We start from the raw sequence: 24,090 nt of genomic DNA, 5'->3' as shown, positions 1-24,090 counted from the left end.
CCCTTCTTTAAAAGGTATTGGATCTGAGTTCACATTTTCTTTCTTTCTAATGCTAATACTGGACTGAGATTTATTAAGAATTGTTAATTTTAGTGAATTTCACAATAATATGAGAGTCATAAGACGAGAAAAGTAAAATTCATAAAAATGACTATTTTTAATAAATTTCAGTCTATCATAGAAAAAGTGTTAGTAGACAAATCTCGTTATAATTTTTAATTTATATATATTTAAGTGTAGGTTTGAACTATACCATGACTTTTATGAGATTTAATAATTTTAAGTTTTGGTTTAATTTGTATGTATGTTTTATTCTTAATAGATTTTATTTTCCAAAATCTGAAACCAAACTTAGTCCAATCTAGAACAAAAGAAAACGGATTAGATCATATTGACTATCATATAAAATAATAAAAAATAAAACTCATAAGATTGAATAACTTTTCAACAAAATTGATTCAATCCCATCAAATTTAGGATCAACCTAAGCAATGATTGAAATGAATGAATCCGACAAAACAACGTTCCCAAACACTTATCTGTTTATCTTATGCGTTTTTCTGTTCCATGATTATGCTTTCCCACACTGTTTTCTTGTCACTGTAGTTAATAGTCTACCGTAACCGTTCAAATCTAAAATTTAAAACACAAATAATACTTTCACCACTTTATAAAATAAATAACCACTTCAGAATTGTATTATAAAAATATAATAAATAAATTAAAAATTAAACTTAGGTTAATAAGAAGAATTTATTTGTCACACAATTTTATTTTAATAAAGAGTTATTATAATAAAGTTTTTGTTTCGTGCTAGGAATATCAGACCTAGAGAACTATTGAAATCTTCGTCTTCGTCTTCGTTTTCCTTTGGATAGGTTGCTAGGGCTTCACTCATATCCTTCTTGCCTTCATGTTATTCCTTTGACTCTCAGTCTCAGGTGAATGCTAAATGGGGGAGGTAGTTGCAGAAGGCACTCCGACGCTCAAGTCAGTAAAGAGGGTGTTCGACACTTGGGTAAGTGTACAATAATAATGACGTACCTTGTTTCTTGGAATGTGTGTTATTTATATTATTTTAATGAGTTTACCTCATTGGGTCTGATTAATGGAATGAATCACACTTATGGTTGTATTACCCAATTCTTAATGGTAGTTTAACTTCACTGACCTTGATTTGAACGTTAATGTTTGAAGGTGTCAGTCGGCTTGACCATTTGTGGTGTTTTGGTCAGTTCCAAGACACGTCAGCATGTCGGTCGACCATACTGGAACAGTTTTTATAAATTCAAAAAATCTAAAATTAAACTAAATATAATTTTTTTATAGAATTAAAAACATATTTAATCCTTAATAATTTAAATTATAATATGTGTTTAAATTTGATGAATTTAAAAGTATTAAAAATGGCGTATCTGGAACCACGTGGCGTCGTCTCCAATGATGAGAGATAAATACAAAATTTGAAACCTAAAAGTCGAGACCCACTTGCACACAAATCTAAAGCACGGCAACTTCCCAAATTTGATGGAAAGCAACAACACCTGTTTGAAGGTGGAAAACAACAGTGCTTAAAATTAAATATCAGATAATAAACAATACATGGCCCATATTAACACTCGGAATAAGTTTAATACATTCTGCTAAATTCATTCAATAATAACATAAAGGGTATGTATGACCAAATAAAAATGGTTATATAAAGAATCCAAGGAATAACTAGTATAAAAGAGAGTTTTTATATATTATAAGTATAACATAAAAGTACATGCTAGATTTGCAACTACTCATGCATTAACTTGGATAAGTCCAACAAATTTTTAATATTTTTAAAAAAAATTGACTTTAGCTCATTTATGGATAGTCTAACTATAAAAGGATAGTATAGAAGGTTGATTGAACTCAAGCGTGAAAATTGGAAAAACTAGTTCTCAAACTATATTCAACTTGGATTAATAATTAAGTTAAATAAAGTTTAAAATAGGGGTTTATGTTTGTTTAACAGGAGAATATAAAAGAGATTAAAAACATTAAAGAATGTAAGTTGACTCAAAGTTTCTCCACCAATGAATTCTTCCAACAATGTGAACTAACTAACAAATCAAAGTTTAAGATAAGGAAGACTTTCAATCACGCATTCAAGTACAACCTCTCACAAAAACCAGTTTTTTAAGAGATTAAAAGATTAAAACAATTGTTATAAAAAAAAATTGAAAAACAAAATTTTTATTGATTAGAACCTCATAACTCAATGTGGAATTACAAAGGAATCAACCAAAAAGATAAAAATGTAGAAGAATAAAAAAGGAAGCAGCTTTGCACTCAGATATATTTGTGTCTTCTGTGTGTTTCCTTAACTCTCCTTAAATAGGACACAAATCGACAATCATATTCACATTCCAAGGTGGAGAAGATCCAATTCCACTCAGGTGGAGAAAATCTTTCCTACTTAGGTGAAAAAATATCTCATGCTTTGCATTAAACCCTTTTAAATATTTGCTTCTATTTTGATTCAAAGAAACAACTTTGACTTTTGCATATTTTCTTGGACTAGAAATTGCTAGAAATAAAATAGAAATTCATCTTTGTCAAAGAAAATATATATTATATATATCTTAAAGATACTAGTATGTATGACAAATTGTGTCCCTACTATTACTCATATGAATCAAAAAAATTACTTCTAACATGGATTTTACATCCTTCATCTTATAGAAGACTCATTGGAAGATTGATTTACCTAACCAATACTCATTCATATATTACTCATGATGTTCATCATTTAAATCAATTCCAACATCATTTAAATCAATTCATGTATGCTCCCACTGATATTCATCAATATGATGTTATGCGTATCTTATGCTACTTAAAGGGCACTTAGGAAAATGCTTATTTTTTTGTTGTTGACAATTTACCTCTATTAAAAAGGGTACAATGATTATGATTGGCTTGGAAGTCTTAACACCAAAAAGTATGTGACTCGATTCATTATTTATTTTGGAAACTCTCCTATTTCTCGGCGCTCAAAGAAGAAACCCATTGTTTTTAGGAGTTTTTTGAAAGCCGAATACACAAATCTAGCTACTACTACTAGTGAAATTTTGTGATTAAAGTATCTTCTGGGTGACAGGTATTATACATAAAATTCTCGTGCTCCTCTAGTGCGATAATCAGTTTATTGTTCAAATAACTTCTAATCAAATCATGTACGAAAGAGCAAAACACATTGAGATTGACCGTCATATTATGAGAGAGAAAATTAACAATGGTTTGGTAAAGCTTTCCCCAACTTGTTGATATTTTGACGAAATTTTTGCCTCAATTGAATTCAACAATAATTGTTCCAAGCTGGGAATGTTTGACTTGTACTCTTAGCTTGTGGGGGCTCTTAACTTGTCTCCTTTCTTTCGTGAGACGATCTGTGTTTTGCATTATTTGATAATAGTGTTAGACCATCAGACTTTTCAGAAGCAGAAGATCCCTATATAGCATAGTGTTAAACAATATTTGTGGGGTAAACGATTGTTGTGTAGCATAGTGTTTAAACTATCTACACATGGGTAGAAGATGATGTGTTTGCTCTGTATTAAACCGAGTAGACAATTCTCTTCTTATTTATAGATTCCCTTTCCTTATGTAACAAACACACTCATAATAATATAATTTCTTTTCATTCTTCTTTCTTCTTCATTTATGGTTTATCGCATTCCTCTTTTCGGTGTTCTTGTTTGAGGATCTTTGTTTGTGAGTATTTTGTATCATTCAATTTCTTTCTTACCATAAATGAGGAGGGAAACACCCAACTTCCGTAGTTAATCGTCTGAAAAGAACACTAGGGACAACTTGCACAGTGATTAATATCAAGTTTGAATGACATGATTGTAGTGGCACTGGTCCTTCATTTTGGGAGACGAAGGCACATGTAGATCCATAAAATATCAACACGCATGCAATTTAGGTCCTTTTAGCCCCTCAAATACTTCTTTTCATCATTCCAAAATCATTAATGTTGCTTTATAATTCACTCTTTTGGTCACTGTACTACAACTTCCTACATTAAATACTTATATTTTATTGGGCCATTGTCAATCAACATATTTCAATATATAAATTAATAGTGTGCTTTAATTAAATCAGTGTGAACTAGTTAGGGTTGATTAAAAGTAGTAGGCACCCTAGTTTCATAAACAATGTGACCTTGTAAATAAAACCACCACTCAAATCACTTGTGAACATATTAATAAATTATTTACTTTTGCTCTTTAATCTGATATTGGTAACAATTAATATCCATAAGGATCTTAAGCACACCAACCCTCATAATATGATTTATTTTATCACATCCAATAATCAAAATCCAGAAGATATCACTCACTTAAGAAAAGTAAAATGTTATGTTTTATAACACAACATAATGTTCTGGAGTTAATAATCTAATTTAAGGATTACTTAATTTTAAATAGATTAAAACTAATATTATTTAAATCTATCTAATTTTTGTTTCTTAAAAAAAATTATACTGTAATTATCTTTTGTAAACACGGTGTTTAATATTTTTAAAGTAATAGTATTAAATAGATTTAAATTAGCACAACTTTGTTTATATTTCATTTCTTGAAATATAAATATTTATTGTGTATATGGATGGATATGTTTGAATGCAAGTGAGAAGTATTTTGGAACAAGAAAAAAAAGTTTTAACGGGACTTATTTTGACATTATTTAAGATTAAAACCTTTATTTAGTCATTTATACGGTTTTTTCTGCTGAATCATTCCTGGAGAAGGTGTTCTCTGAGATTTTTTTAAACCTCGGAAAAAGTCTTTCAAAATCTCTGGTTTAAGAACCTCTGTAAAATACCTTGGGTTTCAAAATCTCTGTAAAATATCATGGGTTTAAAAACCTTCATTAAATACCATGGGTTTAAAAACCTTCTTAAAATACTATGAGTTTAAAAATTCTCGTTAAATACCATAGGTTTAAAAACTTTCGTGAAATACTATGGATTTAAAAACTTCTGTAAAATACTATAGGTTTCAAAACCTCATTACATACCACGAGTTTCAAAAATTTTGTAAAATGACTTGTCGTCTAACATAACCTTCAATCCCATTTTGCATCATCTTTAACGATCCTCCTGACTTCTCTCTTTCACCATAGACACATTACTCTCCGACACAGACTCAATGGTTGTTGTTGACAATCCTAACAAGGAATCACAATTCAGCCACACTTATGTCTATTATATATAAGGGGAAGAAACACTAAATAAGGCATTATCATTGCTTTTCCCATCACCTTACTCGAGTCACAAGCCACCGTTACCTAGCTCGACAACAACTGGTGTTTAGCACTCCTTTATGTATCATAAATACTTGCATTATCTGTCAGATGTGGGTTTCATAGTCATGTGTGTTTTTAGCTTTGAGGGCTTCAAAGATTGCAAGAACATATTACGAGGAGAAATTAACTTTATCACTTCTCACTTTCACAGTGAATTAATTATTGGATGCATTTTAAAATAAAGGTCTTAATTTAAAATATTTCAAAAATATGAGAATTGAATATTAACAATTATAACTAAAACTAAAGTTGCACATAAAATATACGTAAATTAAAAGTTAAAACAAAAATAAGTCAGAATTTTTAAAGAATGAACTTGTAATAAAAAACTAAGAATTATATAAACCAACTATCAGCAAATACTATTGAAATACTTATTATCTAAGATTAGTTGTTGAAATTCTTATTATCCAATGTTATTTTGGTGAGTTTTTAAAATAAATTTTTGAAACTTTAGAAAACTTATTTGTAATGTAAAGTTACACTTTCAAAATTTTAGAGAATTTAATTATAAAATATATTAAAAATATATAGTTTTTAATTATTTATTTATAAATAGATTTTATTTTATTTATTTATTGAAGTTTGAAAAATCTGGAGTGTTTTATTGAAGTTCTACCATAAATCTTTGGAATTTAACTAATGTTAAAAAAATCTTCGTTATTTTACTAAGATGGTAGAATAAATCTTTGAAATTTAGTGAATGTTTAAAAAATTTGCTCAGATTTTAAAATAAACCATTAAAATTTAAGAAAAGGTTAAACAAACTTCCGTTTTTTTTGGAAGTTTTCTCTAAAAATATAAATTTAGGAAACTAAACACTAAAAAAAGTCTAGACTTTATATTAAAGTAGGCTTTATATATAGACTCTATATTTATAAAGATAAATAATTGATTTATTATAATAAGTATTGATATTTACATGTATTTATTAAAAAAATAATGTTAATAAGTAATTAATTTTCAAGAAAACCATTAAGATTTTTAAATTTATAAAAGTGAAAAAGCAAAGGATAAAAGACTCTCATTAACGTTAATTACATATTAATTTTAATATTATTTTTTCTTTAATAAATATATGTAACAAGTAGTAAAAAACTAAACATGTGTTTAATTACCTAACTATTGACAAAATTCAACAAAATTAATGAAATTAATTTTTTTATATTAAAACTATATTTTTTTATTATACTAGAAATAAAAAATGGCAATATTGTTATTTAGATATCGTAACTATGAAATCCATGGAATAAGATTTGGAAAATGAATTGAATGAAATTATTGGATGGTTGACTGATAAAGCGTAACTTCTTAAAATCACTCATTTTCAAATTTTGGCTTGTTTGATTAAATTTCTTTGCATGAAAATAAGCTGATGGTACTGTTAGTTTTCGTCTTTATTTCATTTTCTTCAGTTTGATCGTATCCATACAATAAAAAGTTGGAGCTTACGTTATTTAATTGATCACTATAAATTATAATATATAAATATGTACAATTTTTTTTTTATAAAATTGAATTAGATTTTAATTTATTTTTTAAAATAATAATATATTCTATTTTAACTAGATTTATTAAAAATAAAAAAATAAAAACAAAAAAAAACCTAGATTTATTTGAATCTCAGCTGGATTAGATATAATTGAATTCTAACATATAAATAAATGCAAATTTTATTTTACAATTTAATTTTATAGAATTGAGTTTTAACTCATCTTTTAATATTGTCATTATATTTTATATAGTTTGAGTTTTGTGAATTAACAAAAGGGTGTGGATGTACCATTCTCCATTAAATTAATTATTGAAAATGCGTATTAAGTTGATAATTTAATTTCTTGTAAGTAATTAAAAGCATTAAAGTACACAAACATAATTAAAATAACGGTGTGTTTGTGTTTACCTCTTTTAATTAACTTGTTGGAGTGATTTACAACTCTATATTTGTTCTTTAAAAAGTTACTATTCTGATTTGTTTAAGTGGCATTTGAGTCATATTATTAAGTTATATTATTTTATATTATTAAAGTATTACGGTAAGATCTAGAAAATAATTTTAGAGTAGTATAGAAAATTCAATTATTTAGGTTTCATTTTAAAAGAATCACCATCTTGACGATCAGAGTATGCCATTAGATTTCTGGCAACGAAGACTATAAGAATGTCCGATCAGAATATTTGTTAGAGAAAGTTTATTTTTGTTCCTTTCTTCTTTTGTTCTCTAAGGTTCTAACGAACTTCTTCGCTTATCAGTTTGACGATCATAGTCAATATTACCTGGTCAAAATCTCAGATAGAGTAAGTTCATTTTTGGCTTATTTTCCTTTGAGTTAATTTTGATCTTATTGGGTTTGTCTCTGATTATGCCTTACATATGATTCTTTTAGCTTCATGGTTAATCTCTGTTAACTCAAGGTCCTAGTTATATAGTTAGATTTTTTTTATCAAAACTATGTGGTGCAGGTTAATTTCCTTTAAGCTTTTGGTAGATTTGGAGCTCTTAATGAGCATCTGCTAAAGTTCAAGTAAGGGAACCACTTTTGCATTTATAACACCATTTACATGTAAATCTTGTGTCCAAGAAAGCCTCATAAGAATTTTGCTTAAAGTTATAAAATTTCTTTACATGTAAATTTGAGGAAAAATATTGTTTTATTTGGTGGGTAGTGGACCTTGTGGGTGGATTTATGGTCATTTGATCACATTGTAGCACTTTAAATTTTTGTTCGTATATTTTATTTCATAATATAGGGAATAATTTGAATTGTATTATTGGATTGAGTTAATATATATTGAAAAACTTAACTTATTTAAGCACCGACCAAGCTTGAATCTTTCCATCTTATTCAAAAGCCATTTTTTGGTTGTAAATGTAATTTAAGAAGACTAGTGATTTTGTAAATTGTTCACCTGTTTTTCAGTGCATTGTAGATTGTTATTTGACCGCCTTTTCTTAGGAACCATGACTTGTGTGTGCAGTTTATGGTTATTTCTTTTTTTGGTTTGTTACATGACATGGATGACAAGTATATTAAGTATGCATCATTTTTGTAATTAAAAATTATGGTATAGTTGTTAAATTACTTAAAATGTGATGTTTGATGAGAATTGGTATTGTTTGATATTAAATGAGATATGGAATGGTGTGTAAGTGTAATAAAGACATAATATTTTCAGGAAAGGAAATACTGTGTTGAGATTGTTGTTAGGGTGTATTGATTTGTTAGGCCCGTAATGAGACAATCCTAACTCTATTGATATAATGGGATCACTAGATGAAGTTATTAAGCTAGTGAGAGTCGAAGGAGGTTCATATGACTTTGTATGTGGTTTGAAATATAATCCGGTCTTTCAGGTCATATGAATTTACCCTGTCATATGAGATGATGAGATGATTAAATATTGAGATGTTTATACGCATGACTGTGTGGATTCACAGCTAGTAGTATGGAAAGTGCAAGTCTCAGGATTCTAATTTCAATACACGAGTCTTCCGGAAGTAGAGTCAAGTATCTGAGTATAAGAGTAAATAGAAATCTGATAGGAATAATGTGGATGATAAATGTGATAGACACTTGATGACTTTGTGTAAATTATGAGAATTTGGTGAATTATGCTTGTTCTTAAAAGTCAAATTTATATTAGAATTCTTAAAGTTAACTAGCTTACCCTATGCTTTGTTTTGTGTTTGTTTTCTTTAATCTGTGATGATCGTGTTAATTTACACGAGAGCATATGAAGTTGGAGGTGATAGAGCTCCTCAGTGAGCAGGCAAAGGAACAAATGTTTTTATGTTGAATGTTTTGTTTGTAAACTTTTCTGTAAATATTAAAATCCCTATGAAAAAGGATATTTTCTTGAGATACAATTATGAGATAGTTGTACACATACATATGTTAATTAGATATTGCTTGTTTTACCCATATATTTTATTATATATGGGTAAAATTAGGGATGTTACATTTTATTAAGAATTTAAAATAATTTAGTGTAATTTTTTAATTATATAATAAAAAAATTCTAAAAAATCAACTATTTTTTAGTTATATAATAAAAAATATTTTATAAAAAAACAATTTTCTTTAATTATATATAATAAAAGCTATAAATAATAAGTTAAACTTATCTAATTTCCTGTTATTTTTATTTTTTCTTTTAATTTTAAATATTAAAGAAATATATATTAAAATATTATAAACGTGTATTTTATATACGATTAGTTAAAATATGTATGGAATATACGAATTCTAGGTTTTAATATTTTTTTTATTTTTTATTTTATTATATATTATAATATTTCAAAACATATATACGAAATACGATTTTAATTGAAATATATATTATTTTATTTTATTTTAAAATCGCCAACACAATTAGCGATTTTTATATGGAAAAACCGTATCTGTGTTAGTGATTTAACCATTTCCAAAAGAAAAAAAGTTTATTTATTTTAAAATAAAAAAATTTCACCAATTTAAGAAAAAAAAAATCCCTTTTTTCATCTAAAAGATGATAGTATTATATTACTTATAAATTAAAAAATAATTTAAAATACATCTTTCTCCAAAATACATTATACTTTTATTTTAACTTTTAAATGTTTAACTATTAAATAAAATACATTTACTTTTCATATTTTCAATTTTAAATTCAGAAGAAAAAATAAAAATATATCACGTAGATACAGTTCAAATACTGCACGTTAGTTATAGATGCTGACATCCAGAGTTTGCTTTCAAAAAAAATCTTTGATTTTCTCTACAGTTTCTCTAGATTGCAGATTATTAGTTTACTAGTATCCATCTAATAATAATGAATTTAAATATAAATATGGGATCTTATTAGATATTAATTAATTCTGTCGTATATAAGATTGACCAATCAAAATCACGTCTAATAAATATATTATCACGTCCAATAAATATATTATATATATTCTGGTATACTAATATAACCTCGCATGGTTTAAAGTCGATAGTCGAAGTTAAAAATAGTTTATAAATTTTTTTTTATCTCTGATACGTTTTTTTAAAACAAAATTGTGAGAGAATACTTACTTTCAAAACTAAAAAAATTATCTCAAATTTAAGGTCGAAATATTATATATAACCATATATATATATAACCATGTCTATGAAAAAGTTAACTTTCCCTTAATATATGCTAAAAAATTTGTACCATTTTTTTTAGAATTATGTAATGTATTTATTATCTGACAGGTATTGTTACCCACTTCTGGTTATTGCCATCAATACACTAAGCACACTGCAGAAAATGTTCCCCACATAATTCATAATTGGTCAAATATATTTTTCTCACTCATTTTTTTTATATATATAAATTATTTATATACCTCTGATTTGTCTTTACCATCTCCATTGATGAACTCACTACAACAACCACAAATAATCTCTTCCCCATCACACCAACCTGCCTGAAACAAAATGCAGATGAAAAGCTACAGATATACTGATCAAAAGAGAACAAAAAGAAAAGAAGGAAAGACAAATAAAGAAAAATAAGATATTTTTCTTCTGATAACTTTATATTGAGTCCAAATACATACCTAAACAATTATCTTAGTCAATTATATATTACAATATAATTGATTGTTTTAATATATAAACACATAATTAATTATATATTTTATTTTTTACTTTTTAAGTTTCTATTTAATATAATATAATAAAATAATTAATTAATTAATATAATATTATCAAAATAAAAATAATTTTTTTAATCACATCAATTACATTAATTATAAACTTTTTATTCAAATTTACTCACTTTCCATATATTTAAATAATCTTATTTCTCATTCTCTTTTTTTATCTACCTTTTCATTTCATATTCGTTCAAACAAAAGAATCTATAAAATAATAATTAAGTGGTTTGATACTATTATACTTTTTAATCATCTTACACATGATAGTTGAGTAATATTAAATTTTCTTGAAAATTCAAAAAACTTGAAAAAATGATTAATCCATATTATAAACACATGAAATACTTAATATTTTCTCTTAAAAATCATAGTAACACATCACCACTTTCCTATGTTGACCAATAAACATGTGGAACACATTTTTGTTGTTTTTTATTAAACTATTAAAATAAAAAATTATATTAAAAAAATATTTTAAGTCAAATTCAATCTTATAATCGTGTGTGAGACTATATATTTATATATCTTATAATTATGTATGAGAATATATATGTATCTAGTTTGATAATACTAAATAATTTTTGTTATAATATATTTTTCTAATACCATATTAAAAAGTAAACTTAAACCTAATTTAATTTTATAAAATCGATTAAATTTTGTATTCATGAAGTATGAAATTTCTTAATTTTCAATTAATATACTATTTCTAACATTAAAAGAAATGGTAAAGGAGACTTTTCATGTTCTTATATCACACTAGCAAAAGTCAAGTTTAAAGTGGTGAGTGTGTGTAGGTTCTCATAGTAATTAAGACAAAAGTTAGGAAGGATAAGTCTCCACAATTTCTCTTTCTATTGATGTATTTATACATGTATAATGTATGATTCAATTGCATTTTCTAACCGCCTTCCTCCTAACTCTATCTCCATCTCCAATTCCCTCCTCTCAAGGCTTATTTTAAGCTTCCACATGGGAGATACTCAAGAAGTGCAACACCCCCATCAAACTAGTTTCACCATCCACATGGAAGAATCTCAAGAACTGCAACTTAGCAAAATTGGTAAGTCAGCTTTTAATCTTTCCATACTAAAAACAAAAAGGTTCAATTATGTTAAAAGAGGCCAAATTAGGAGCAGAATGTTTGCTTAAAGCTCCTTTCCTAGAGCTGCCTCACACTTTGTTACATATTCACAGAAACTGTGATGGCAATATCTTTCCATTTCAGTTATGCAGAACATAAACTGTGTAATTTTTATGCATATAATGGAAAATTTTGGTCCTAATATCGATGGTTCCTAGGATGTAAATTGCTGAACTAGACATAACAATGGTGCCAGCAGAGTTCAGACAAGACTGAACTACCAAGAAACTATGTCACCATCCACAGTGTAGTTGGTAACTTGGTACTGGTAAAAGAGGTGAAACCACCTAGGCTGAGGTGGTATGAAGCCACCTAGTTTCAGAGCTGTATCAATATATAATACTCCCCCCAAAAAAGCAAAATTAAAGAACAATATCATCCAATGATTGGTGAGGCTTTTAGTTTTGATTATACTAAAAATTATTAGGAGCTGAGAGATTTTTAAATTTTATGCTTATAGTAATTACCCAAGTTCTTTTATCCTTACTTTTCTTCTTTTCAAATATTTATACAAGAAATTAAACCGACTTTTTTCCAAATTTAAAGAAACAGGAAGAAAAAATGATAATTTTATAATTATTCATGAAGACAGAAAATAAAAACAAAGAACATTTTCTAATGATGCAAAAGTCCTTCGGGATAGAGATGCAACTTGCAAGAGATCCAATTATATCAAAGGTACAATTCTTGTGAGATGTTAACCCGTTAAGCATCCAACAACAATAATAATAATAATAATAGAAAAAGAAAAGCTTGTTCACATACAAGCAACTTAGCTTCTGAGAAAGTGAGTTCTTTAGAAGCAAAACAGAAGTATACGCAAAACTGCTTTGTTCAATATGATTTATTATCTAACTTTACATTGTTATGCTTTTGTAGAAGGTAATAATGGAGTGCAAGAAACAAATTCCTTGGAGGGCAATAGTTTTGGTGGTCCAATGAATGAGAGTAGGAGAAAAATGTATTACCGTTGGTTCAGAATAGCCATCTATTCTGCACTTGTGTTGGTGTGTGGATCAGCTGCAGTACTCCTTGGAAGATTGTACTATGAAAAGGGTGGAAAGAGTAAGTGGATGGGAACACTTACTCAACTTGGTGGTTTCCCTATTTTGCTTCCATATTACTTCATCTCAGCACCCAAAAATTTGGCAACAAACAATAGTATTCATCCAAATCAGCCATCAGTTTCAATGCTAGCATTTGTCTATGTCTCAATTGGCCTACTTGTGGCATTAGATTGCTATTTATATTCAGTTGGGCTATTGTACCTTCCTGTCTCTACCTATTCACTCGTTTGCTCATCCCAGTTGGCTTTTAATGCTTTCTTCTCATACTTCCTCAATTCACTCAAGTTCACACCTTACATAGTAAACTCTCTAGTCCTTCTTACCATTTCCTCTACCCTTCTTGTATTTCAAAACGAGTCATCCGATGATTCAGAGTCCTCACAAATATCCAAGAAAAAGTATGTGATTGGATTCATATGCACAGTTGCTGCATCAGCAGGTTATGGACTGTGGCTTTCCCTCACACAACTGGTGTTCAAGAAGGTTATAAAAAAGGAAACATTCAAAGTGGTCATGGATATGATAGTATACACGTCTTTTGTAGCTACCTGTGTGACTGTAGTGGGACTTTTTGCTAGTGGAGAGTGGAAAAGTTTGAAGAATGAAATGAATGAGTATGAGATGGGGAAGGTTACATATGTGTTGAACCTCACTTTCACAACCATACTTTGGCAACTCTTCACAATTGGTTGTTTGGGACTCATTAGTGAGGTTTCTTCCCTCTTTTCAAATGCCATAAGCGTTTTGGGAGTGCCTATTGTTCCAATGTTGGCAGTGATAATCTTTCATGACAAAATGCATGGTATTAAGGCTATCTCTATGGTGCTAGCTATTTGGGGCATCATGTCATATGTGTATCAACAGTACATTGATGATACAAAGTCCGAAAACAGAATCACTAGTCATGTTTCAAAAGATTCTGTACCTCTAGAAGAGGTTCATAGATGAGTTTGGTAGCTTTTTTATTAGAAACACTATCCCTGTTTGTATTACAAATTTACAACACTTACAAATATGCATATCAAATCTTCTATTATAATCTTGTCGTTCACTATTTGCCTTGAGTTTTGGTCACGTGAGGTAGAACTTTACAAATGACTCACCAGTTTGTGCAAGTGTAACAACAAAATTGTTTGCAAAGAGATTGTGTTTTTACTTTTGTAAATTATATACTGCTACCAAAATTGAATAAACGATTGCATAGGTACATTTTATATAATAATGGATATCATGGTTCCAATTTCATTGCACAACATAGAATTAAATTATTTTAGAACTCAATAAGTAAGAGACATAATATGTCTCAGACCATGAAAAGTGTATTTAACTTATCATCAATCATCGTTAATAATCTATAGAAATTATTTCAATATTTGGGCCAAGTTATTTACAATTGTAAGCAATTGCAATTCAACAATTATATCCATTTATTTCTCTAGTTCAATAAATATGATCTCTCAAAAGGGCAACTCTTCCTACTTCTCTGCACATATTTTCTATGCATCTCCATATATTGAGCATCTCTCTTTCACTTATCTATCAGGATGTACACCTCTAGTTGTAACTCTCTATCATTATAAGAAAATCATTAAATAAAAATTAATTCTAGAAATAAAAAATAATTTCTTGTTATATTCACTAAATTAAATACTATTTTATAGACTAAAAAATTATTGGTATCTAAATTAGTTTCTATTATTGATAAATAATTTTTAAATTGATATCTAATTAGCTACCTAGTTTTAATACCAACTTTAGAATCTAAATAATTGATAGTTAAAACTTAGGTAGCTAATTAGATACCAATTTAGAAATTATTTATCAACAATAAAAACTAATTTAGATACCAATAGTTGTTTTAGTGTCTAAATTAGTATCTAATTTAGTTAACGACAACTACTTATTTTTTGTCTTTAAAATTAATTTTTTAGTTTTTTTATCGACAATAAAAAATAAATAAATGTGAACCACTTTATGGTGGTTCAACCCTTATATACAACATAAACCCTAAGCCTCCCCACCCAAACCAAACCACTTTGTAGACACCTATAAACAACTCACGTGATTGGACCCAAAGAACCCACCTAAAAAAAAACACCAGGAAAAAAACATCAATAAACCATCCTCGTACAAACCAGAGTCAAAAAAGGAGAAAAGGACAGAGTGAGACCTGACGGTGACCCACGACCAAGCCTTTCTAGTAGTGTCTTCACCTCTAGCGGCACCACCACAGCACCTCCTACGTTCAATGTCATTGCCACAACATCCCCACTGTCTAAGTAGAGAGAATTGTATTCTGGATTGTACAATTCAGAATACAAAAACTTGTAGTATTTTGGATTGTGAAATTCAAAATAAAAAACAATTAGTATTCTATTCCAAAATATAAATGAATGAATTTAATGTATCATGAACTTTACATTAAAAATACAAAATTTATTTTCTGAATTCTAAAATTCAAAATATAAAATTTTAAAATTTAGAATACAAAATTTATATTCTACCATCCATAATACAAACCAAAATTTATATTTTGGATCATAGAATTTGAAATCTATATTTATATTTTGGATCATAGAATTTGAAATATATATTTGTATACTGATTGTAAAATACAAATTTTTTATTTTAAATTCTAGCATTCAAGATGTAAAATTTTATATTTTAAATTTACATTTCAAATTATAAAATTAAGAACCAACAATTTCTATATTTTTAAAAATATGAATGTGCCATTAGGTGGAAGAAGAATTTGACCCGGTCCGGCCAGTGAGATGCATGGTAGAGTAAAAACTTACGCTGAGAAACACATTACCACGTTTTGTTGAATAATTAACAAACTATCACGTTCCATGAAACTCGTCGTGTTCAACACAACATGTGTCAACACTTTACTCAAGTATCGAATTTAAAAAATATTATTTTAGATGAATCTAACTTCAAAATGTATCTTTTTCAATAATAAAGATTGATAAAGTAGTGAAAAATATCTTAAATAAGTACATCTTCTATTCAATTTAAAATTTTATAGAAATGAATTAGACCATATTTTTTATATTAGAAAACATCGTATTTAAATTATTATGTTTGATTAACTTTTTAAAATAATTTTGAATATAGTTTTAAATAATTTTATAATAATATTCAACATATATAACCGTGTCATCGTATCTCATGAAAATTATAAGTTTCCAATATACCTTTGTATTTATACTTCATATATCACATCACATACACTTTAATTTATATCACAAAAGATAGATGTAACATGATCTATGAATAACCGTCGTCTATATCTTTTAAGTGTATATTATGATTTTATTTTACATAAAAAATAAACATAAATTATTAAAATAATTAATACCAATATGACATCAATAGATTACTATGTATAGTCATCATTTATAAATCAGAATTATAAACAACATATTCATATAAATTACGATGGTAAAATGCGTATCTAAAGGTTTTATAAAAATTATTGTTTAAGAACATTTTTATACTAGTAATACACATCAATCACATAAAAGTCTAGGAAATTTATATTGTAATGTGTAGGCTACAAACATAGAGGTACTAATAGTAATTAAGGCAAAGTTGAGGAGGTTAAGTTGGTACAATTTCTCTCTCTATTGATGACATTTAGAAATGTATATGTATAAATTGCATTTTGGATCACTCTCCACTTAACTCTATCTTCATTTCCAATTCCCTCTTCTCAAAACTTATTTCACCTTCCACATGGAAGAAGCTCAAGAAGTGCAACACTCCCCTGAAACTTGTTTCACCATCCACATGGGAGACCCTCAAGAAGTGCATCTTAGCAAAATTGGTAAGTCAACTTTTTGTCTTAAAAAACAACAAAGTTCTATTGGGTTAGAGTCACAAAATTAAGATCATAAAGATACATGTTAGTGATTTCATATCGACTAAAGATTAAAGTATTTCATTGTATATAAGTGGGTGCAAACCTTATCCCCCATGAGCCGGTTTTGGGGTTGAGTTAGGCTTAAAGTCCACTTTGTAATTTGGTATCAGAGCTATTTAAAACTTATTCTAGCGAATGTTTGTTGACCTTATCAGGTCATTGTATATAAGTGGGTGCAAACCTTACCCCCATGAGCCGATTTTGGGGTTGAGTTAGGCTTAAAATCCACTTTGTAATTTGGTATGAGAGTCATTTAAAACTTATTCTAGTGAATGTTTGTTGACCTTATCAGGTCATTGTATATAAGTGGGTGCAAACCTTACCCCCATGAGCCGGTTTTGGGGTTGAGTTAGGCTTAAAGTCCACTTTGTAATTTGATATCAGAGTCATTCAAAACTTATTCTAGCGAATGTTTGTTGATCATATCAGGACATTGTATATAAGTGGGTGCAAACCTTACCCCCCATGAGCCGGTTTTATGGGATTGAGTTAAACTTATAGTCCACTTTATAATTATACCTTATTATGACTTTTCATGCTGGTGCATCATATTCACTCTACCTATTTATGTTTAACTTTGATTATAGGCTAAGAAATCTTCCATTTCAGTGTATGCCCAACTTACATATGTTCAAGTGTTTCGTAATTTCCATGCCTGTAACGAGAAACTTTGGTCCTAATTTGGGTGGTTCCTCTAGAATGTAAATCGCCGAATTAGACATAACAAAGATTCCATACCAAACAACTTAAAATTAACAAAATCATTGAACGTGATAATCTATGTTAGGACCTGTTAGGTTTGAATTTTTTTTTATTTTCTATGTTTATAACGAAGTTACTTTATCCCTATTTTTCTTGTTTTCACCTCATTATACAACAACATAGTAAACCAACCTTTTTCCAAATCTTTAGAAACAGGAAGAAAACATTTTATAATTATTCATGGAGACAGAAGACAAAAACAATAAAAAACATTTTCTAATGATAGACACTGTTAGCTACACTTCCAATTATATCTCAATCAAGACGCAATTCTTGTGACATGTCAACTGCTTAAGCATCAAACACAAGCACCCTGATGCTTTTCTGTAATCAACCAACAAGAACAATAATAGAAATAATAATAATAGTAGTAGAAGAAGAAAAGGAGTTTACATATCAAAGGAACTCTGCTTCTGAGGAAGTGAGTTCTTTTGAAACAAATCAGAAGCATACATAACAGCTCTGTCCAATCTAATATGATATATTATCTAAGTTTATATATTCATAATTTGGTATGTTTTTCTTTAAGCTAATGGAGTCAAAGAAACACATTTCTTGGAGGACAATAGTTTTCATGGTCCAATGAATGAGTCAACAATGAGTAGGAAAAGAATGTATTACCGTTGGTTCAGAATAGCCATCCATTCTGCACTTGTGTTGGTGTGTGGATCAGCTGCATTACTCCTTGGAAGATTGTACTATGAAAAGGGTGGAAAGAGTAAGTGGATGGGAACACTTGTTCAACTTGGTGGTTTCCCTATTCTGCTTCCTTATTACTTCATCTCAGCACCCAAAAATTTGGCAACAAACAATAGCATTCATCCAAATCAGCCATCTGCTTCAATGCTAGCATTTGTCTATGTCTCAATTGGCCTACTTCTGGCATTAGGTTGTTATTTATATTCAGTTGGGCTATGGTACCTTCCTGTCTCAACCTACTCACTCATTTGCTCATCCCAGTTGGCTTTTAATGCTTTCTTCTCATACTTCCTCAATTCACTCAAGTTCACACCTTACATAGTAAACTCTTTAGTCCTTCTTACCATTTCCTCCACCCTTCTTGTATTTCAAAACGAGTCATCAGATGATTCACAGTCCTCACAAATATCCAAGAAAAAGTATGTGATTGGATTCATATGCACAGTTGCTGCATCAGCAGGGTATGGACTATGGCTTTCCCTCACACAGCTTGTGTTCAAGAAGGTTATAAAAAAGGAAACATTCAAAGTGGTCATGGATATGATGATATACACGTTCCTTGTAGGTACTTGTGCTATTATAGTGGGACTTTTTGCCAGTGGAGAGTGGAAAGGTTTGAAGAATGAAATGAATGAGTATGAGACGGGGAAGGCTTCATATGTGTTGAACCTCACTTTCACAGCCATACTTTGGCAACTCTTTACAATTGGTTGTTTGGGGCTTATTAGGGAGGTTTCTTCCCTCTTCTGTAATGCCATAACCGTTTTGAGAGTGCCTCTTGTTCCAATGTTGGCAGTGATAATCTTTCATGACAAAATGCATGGTATTAAGGTTATCTCTATGATGCTAGCCATTTGGGGCATTATATCATATCTGTATCAACAGTACATTGATGATACCAAGTCCAAAACCATAAACACCAGTCATGATCCAAAAGCTTCTGCATCAGTGGATGGAGTTCATAAATGAGTTAGGTAGCCTTTTAAGTCATCAATTCTGAGACTTAGAAACACTATCCATGTTTGTATTACAACTTTTAAACAATTTTACTCATGCTATCATGGTATTTGAATACTGATAGAAAGAATAATAAGATAGCAAACTTGAACTGTTCAAACTAACTTCTGGCTAATTATTGCCAACTATAATACAGAATATCTGATCCATGTTTAATGAAACTCTGCTTGCTAAAGAGATTCTGGCACAATCTACGAGAACGTGCACAGTCATTTCTTTGTTCTAGCCTTTGTATGTAACTTAATTATCATCAATCAATCATTATTAATAATAAATTTACACTCGGGTTAGATCCATTTTGCAGAAATTTGTAATAGAATTGAACATGTATTCAAAACAATATCATGATCTAATCAAAATCGAACCTTTTTTCTTATGTAAAAATAAGATTTTAATTAAATATTTTCTTTTTGATAGGATAAGAAAAGAACTTAACTTTTTTTCTTAAATCATGCAATTGTTATATTATGATATTTTATTTAATTTTAAGTGAATTTCATTGTGTTACATAAATTAAATGTTTTTTTTTCTCCGATCAAAGCATCTCCCACCGGTTTTGGGTTGTTTGAAGCCACTCTTCTATTAGAGCGATTTCAAACAATCAACATTAAAGATATAAAACGTTATATTGGTCATTGGAAAAATAAATTTATTGTGTAAAATAATGTCTAAATTTATAAAATAAGAGAAAGCTGTTTAAAACTTTTTAAACCTAAAAAACAAATTTTTATGCCACTGAATCTTATTTAAGATTCTAATGTCTTAATTTTGTTAGTATGCTTTAAAATTTCTTATGAATCTTAAATCTTAAATTTATGAATTTTACATTTTAGAAAAGTTCTTAAAATAAATAAAAAATTGGAACTAAATAAATATATTTTATACGACTCCTTCTCTTTATTACATGTTAAAAATCTTATCATTTCGAAGTAGAATTACATTATTTTTTATATTATTAAAAATATTTTATTAGTATTATTAAAATATTTTATTAATATTATTAATAATACTTTATTAATATTATTAATAATATTTTTTTAATATTAATATTTGATTAATATTTTTATAATATTTGATTAATATTATTAATAACATTTTACATGAATATTTTCACGAATAGGTATACAAGCAATTACCTCCAGGCATGAAACGTGATAAAGAGAACAAGTTCGTCTCTTGCATAAGTCTCTTTATCCGTCACTGTTCTGCCAAACATTCAAATTTTTTGCATGATTTCAAAGAAGCTAATTCTATCACTCTGTTTCTAACTAAAACACGTTGGACCAAATACAACTGCTATTATAGTATATGTAGATGTTGTTGGGAATGATATTGATGAAAAACATATAATATAATATTACTGCTTCTCTTCATCAAACTTTCAAGATAAAGAATATGGAAGATTTAATTTATTTTCTTGGTTTTAAGGTGGAAAGAAGCGAAAGAGGAAAACATTTGGATAGAGAAAAAAAAATAATACTTTGACAAATCTTTGTAGTTGTATACACTCATCAACTAATAAATAAATATATATAATAAAAAATAAATTTAGAATTAAATAATATAAAAAGATATTAAAATAATAATATTAGAAGTTATAATGAGATTTATAAAAAATGAGTTGCAATAGTAACTAAATTAAAATTACACTACAAGAAAATCATGAAATAGAAACCAATTTTTAGAGACTAAAATAATTAGTTGCAATAGTAACTAAATTAGAGACCATTTTAGAAATTAAATAAAAAATTAGTTTCTAAATTAGTTTCTATTAAATAGTTTCTAAATTGGTATCTAATTAGCAACTAAGGTTTTAACTACCAATTATTTAGTTTCTAAATTTGGTCTCTAAAACCAGTTGCTAATTAGATATGAATTTAGAAACTATTTAACAATAATAGAAACTAATTTAAAAAATAATTTTTTATTTAATTTATAAAATGGTTTCTAATTTAATTACTATTGTAACTAATTATTTTAGTCTTTAAAAATTGATTTTTATTTTATGATTTTGTGTAGCGTATATTTCATAGTCAAAATGTGGGATATGACTCTAATTGTGTAAGGTCTTACATATATCACAGTGAAATCTTCATTAGGGTGGGATCTATTTATTGTTACTTTCGTTTAACCTAAATTAAGCTCTCTATCTATCCCTCTAAACCATCACGCTTTTACATTTAAGCAATATAGGAAAAAAAATATCAACACTCTAATAAAATAAATAAAGCAATCCCTTCATGCATATTTCGGCTATATTTGATGCCAAGAACGAACTTTATATATTGCTTAAATATGTTAGCTGATATATTAAGCTAATGAAGAATCTGAATAGTATTCCGCACTTGCGTATTTAATAACATTTTTTTGTTAAGATCACAAGATAATTAAGGAGACAAAGAATAGGAAGATTCTCTGTGTATTCTTCACTTATATATATCTCTTTAAGTGGATTTCACATTTCAGATAAAAATTATGGTGGTGCAGAATTTTCAAGCATATTTATGTGAGAAAGTAAGTATAGGATTCCACCTTTCTCTCAGAAGCAACATATAGACACTATAAGTTTAGATGTTCCTGTGATGGAGCAACCTGAAGTGAAGTGGTGAGTGTGATAGTATTACAAATACACGAGTTGACTCCATGGGCAGCGCGTACAGCAAACATGTGGGGATTGAGCTTTACAAATGGTCTACTTCTGAATTTCCTCAAGAGTATGCTCTTGTTTACACTTCACTCGATGATACATCCAGAACCACCACTTTACGATTTAGCGTCAACACAGATATGGTGCTATGTGGAGTTGCTGACCACATGTGCAAATATCACCCAGTACGATTTCATGCCAAGCTCACTGCTATACGAGACAGCAACGGAGATTACAGGTTCGGGGAAGTTGTGGTTGCTCAACATGGTTGTGAAATCTCAACCAGGAAGAACAACATCCCATTTTTCAGATATAATTGTTCTGAATCATTTCCCGGCAATGATGTTTCGCTGATGCCCAGAATGCACATGCTTGATGCTTATTGGGATTTCAGTCATTCGTTAGAAATTGGTGTTAGAAGAAACCTTAGATGTTATGGGAGAGTTGAGTGTGATAAAGAGACAGGACTTATGGTGGGGTTAAGTGGGCCTTTCTTGTACAAGGGTTTTTTTATTCAAGATGAACTAGGGTTAGAGGGTAAGAATGTGGTGTTGGGAGAGCCACGATTGCTAATGTTGAGAGGGAGTGGAAAGAAAGAAAAGAGTATACCCTCTTTAGAAGGGATCAGAACGGAGCCTTGATTGCGAATGTTGAGAGGGAGTGGAAAGAAAGAAGAGAGTATAACCTCTTGAAAAGGGATCAGAACGGCTCCACCTTACCTTCAGGGCAAGCTAACATGGGTGCTCAAGCTACGGAAAAAATGTTCAACATGGGTGCCCAATTTCAAGGAAACGGTAATGGAGCTAAATACCAAAATTGCAACATTGTTATGAAGTACAAAGCTGCTGCTCCTAAACTTCCTCGAGGCACCAAACCTAGTCGTTCTTAGTAGAAGTTTAAGAGAATTGTTGTTAAAATAAATCAAGTTTAAGAGTTCATGTGTCATACTTATCAGCATGTAATTATCAGTATCTTAATTTCATTTATGTACATTAATAATTTCTGTCTCTCCCTCCCTCCCTCTCTTTCTCTATATATACTCTCTTTGTTTTGGGAATCTTGTAAAGGAGAACAACTCTTGCAATTGTTGGATAATAAGAGACTAGTGGAAGAAAGTAAAGGTATGGCTGATAAGTGGATTTGGAGAAATATAGAGTCTATAGTGAGTGGGAATCAGATGGAGTCAAGCTGCTATGGAGGAGGAAGGAGGGGGTTGAAGGTGGTTCTGGTGTGAGCTGGAGTAATCAATAAGACCACACTCTGGTATGCTGCTGGAACTGGACCGTCTAGGCTGGTTTGTATTTGCTTCTGAAACAGTACCAGAGGTTGAGCAGGCTAACCAAACAGAACCAGCACTCTTTGACTTCTCTGGCTGATCTGAATGGACATATGGTGATTCAGCAAAACAATCAGCACGTCACTGTCCTAAACAGTGTGGTGAAGAAGGAATTGTAAGCCTTTATGCCACCAAATCAACCTGATTCGTGAATGAGATTGGCACCTTGAAGCCACTTGCTACCGTTTTGAGAAAGCCACATCCAGCTGGAGTTAATGCGGGTCCTGTGAGCAATGTTGTGCTGCATGCAAGTGCCAACATTGTTGGAGTTGTAAAGATGGGTACATAAGAGTCAAACCATGCAGGAGCAGACAATTACGATCCAGAAGTAATGGAGGTTCCAAAAGGGAATTGCCTCCTCCGAAAACCAAGGAAAGCTTTAGGCCAGACTAGTTTGTAAGGGAGGGTGGTTTTGGAAGGGTCTACAAAGGCAGGCTTGAAACCACTGGTCAGATTGGAAAGGCTGTGGGTGGGGAGTT

The 24,090-nt window shown here is 29.3% G+C and overlaps 2 protein-coding genes across 2 annotated transcripts; both read left to right on the top strand.

The window, feature by feature from the left end:
- Nucleotides 1–11,798: 11,798 nt before the first annotated feature.
- LOC137831345 (purine permease 21) lies at nucleotides 11,799–14,261 on the top strand. Its single transcript, XM_068638985.1, has 2 exons — nucleotides 11,799–12,074; nucleotides 13,035–14,261. Exons 1-2 carry the CDS (start codon nucleotides 11,891–11,893, stop codon nucleotides 14,168–14,170), a joined length of 1,320 nt encoding a protein of 439 aa, XP_068495086.1. The 5' UTR covers nucleotides 11,799–11,890; the 3' UTR covers nucleotides 14,171–14,261.
- A 2,702-nt stretch (nucleotides 14,262–16,963) lies between these two features.
- Nucleotides 16,964–19,686, top strand: LOC137831347 (purine permease 21). Its single transcript, XM_068638986.2, has 3 exons — nucleotides 16,964–17,054; nucleotides 17,849–17,851; nucleotides 18,442–19,686. Exons 1-3 carry the CDS (start codon nucleotides 16,964–16,966, stop codon nucleotides 19,578–19,580), a joined length of 1,233 nt encoding a protein of 410 aa, XP_068495087.1. The 3' UTR covers nucleotides 19,581–19,686.
- The last annotated feature ends 4,404 nt before the right edge of the window (nucleotides 19,687–24,090 follow it).

Source organism: Phaseolus vulgaris, chromosome 6, assembly GCF_051622355.1.
Source record: "Phaseolus vulgaris cultivar YP4 chromosome 6, ASM5162235v1, whole genome shotgun sequence".
In the NCBI taxonomy this organism is placed as follows: domain Eukaryota; kingdom Viridiplantae; phylum Streptophyta; class Magnoliopsida; order Fabales; family Fabaceae; genus Phaseolus; species Phaseolus vulgaris.
The sequence above is the reverse complement of the archived record's forward strand: the minus strand, read 5'-3'. Positions and strand labels throughout refer to the sequence as shown.

Excerpts from the sequence above, each read along its gene's own strand:
- LOC137831345 (XM_068638985.1), top strand. The coding sequence starts at position 11,891 with ATGTATGATTCAATTGCATTTTCTAACCGCCTTCCTCCTAACTCTATC. Across the intron at positions 12,075-13,034 it reads ACTGCAACTTAGCAAAATTG|AAGGTAATAATGGAGTGCAA; the intron begins GTAAGTCAGCTT and ends ATGCTTTTGTAG.
- LOC137831347 (XM_068638986.2), top strand. The coding sequence starts at position 16,964 with ATGGAAGAAGCTCAAGAAGTGCAACACTCCCCTGAAACTTGTTTCACC.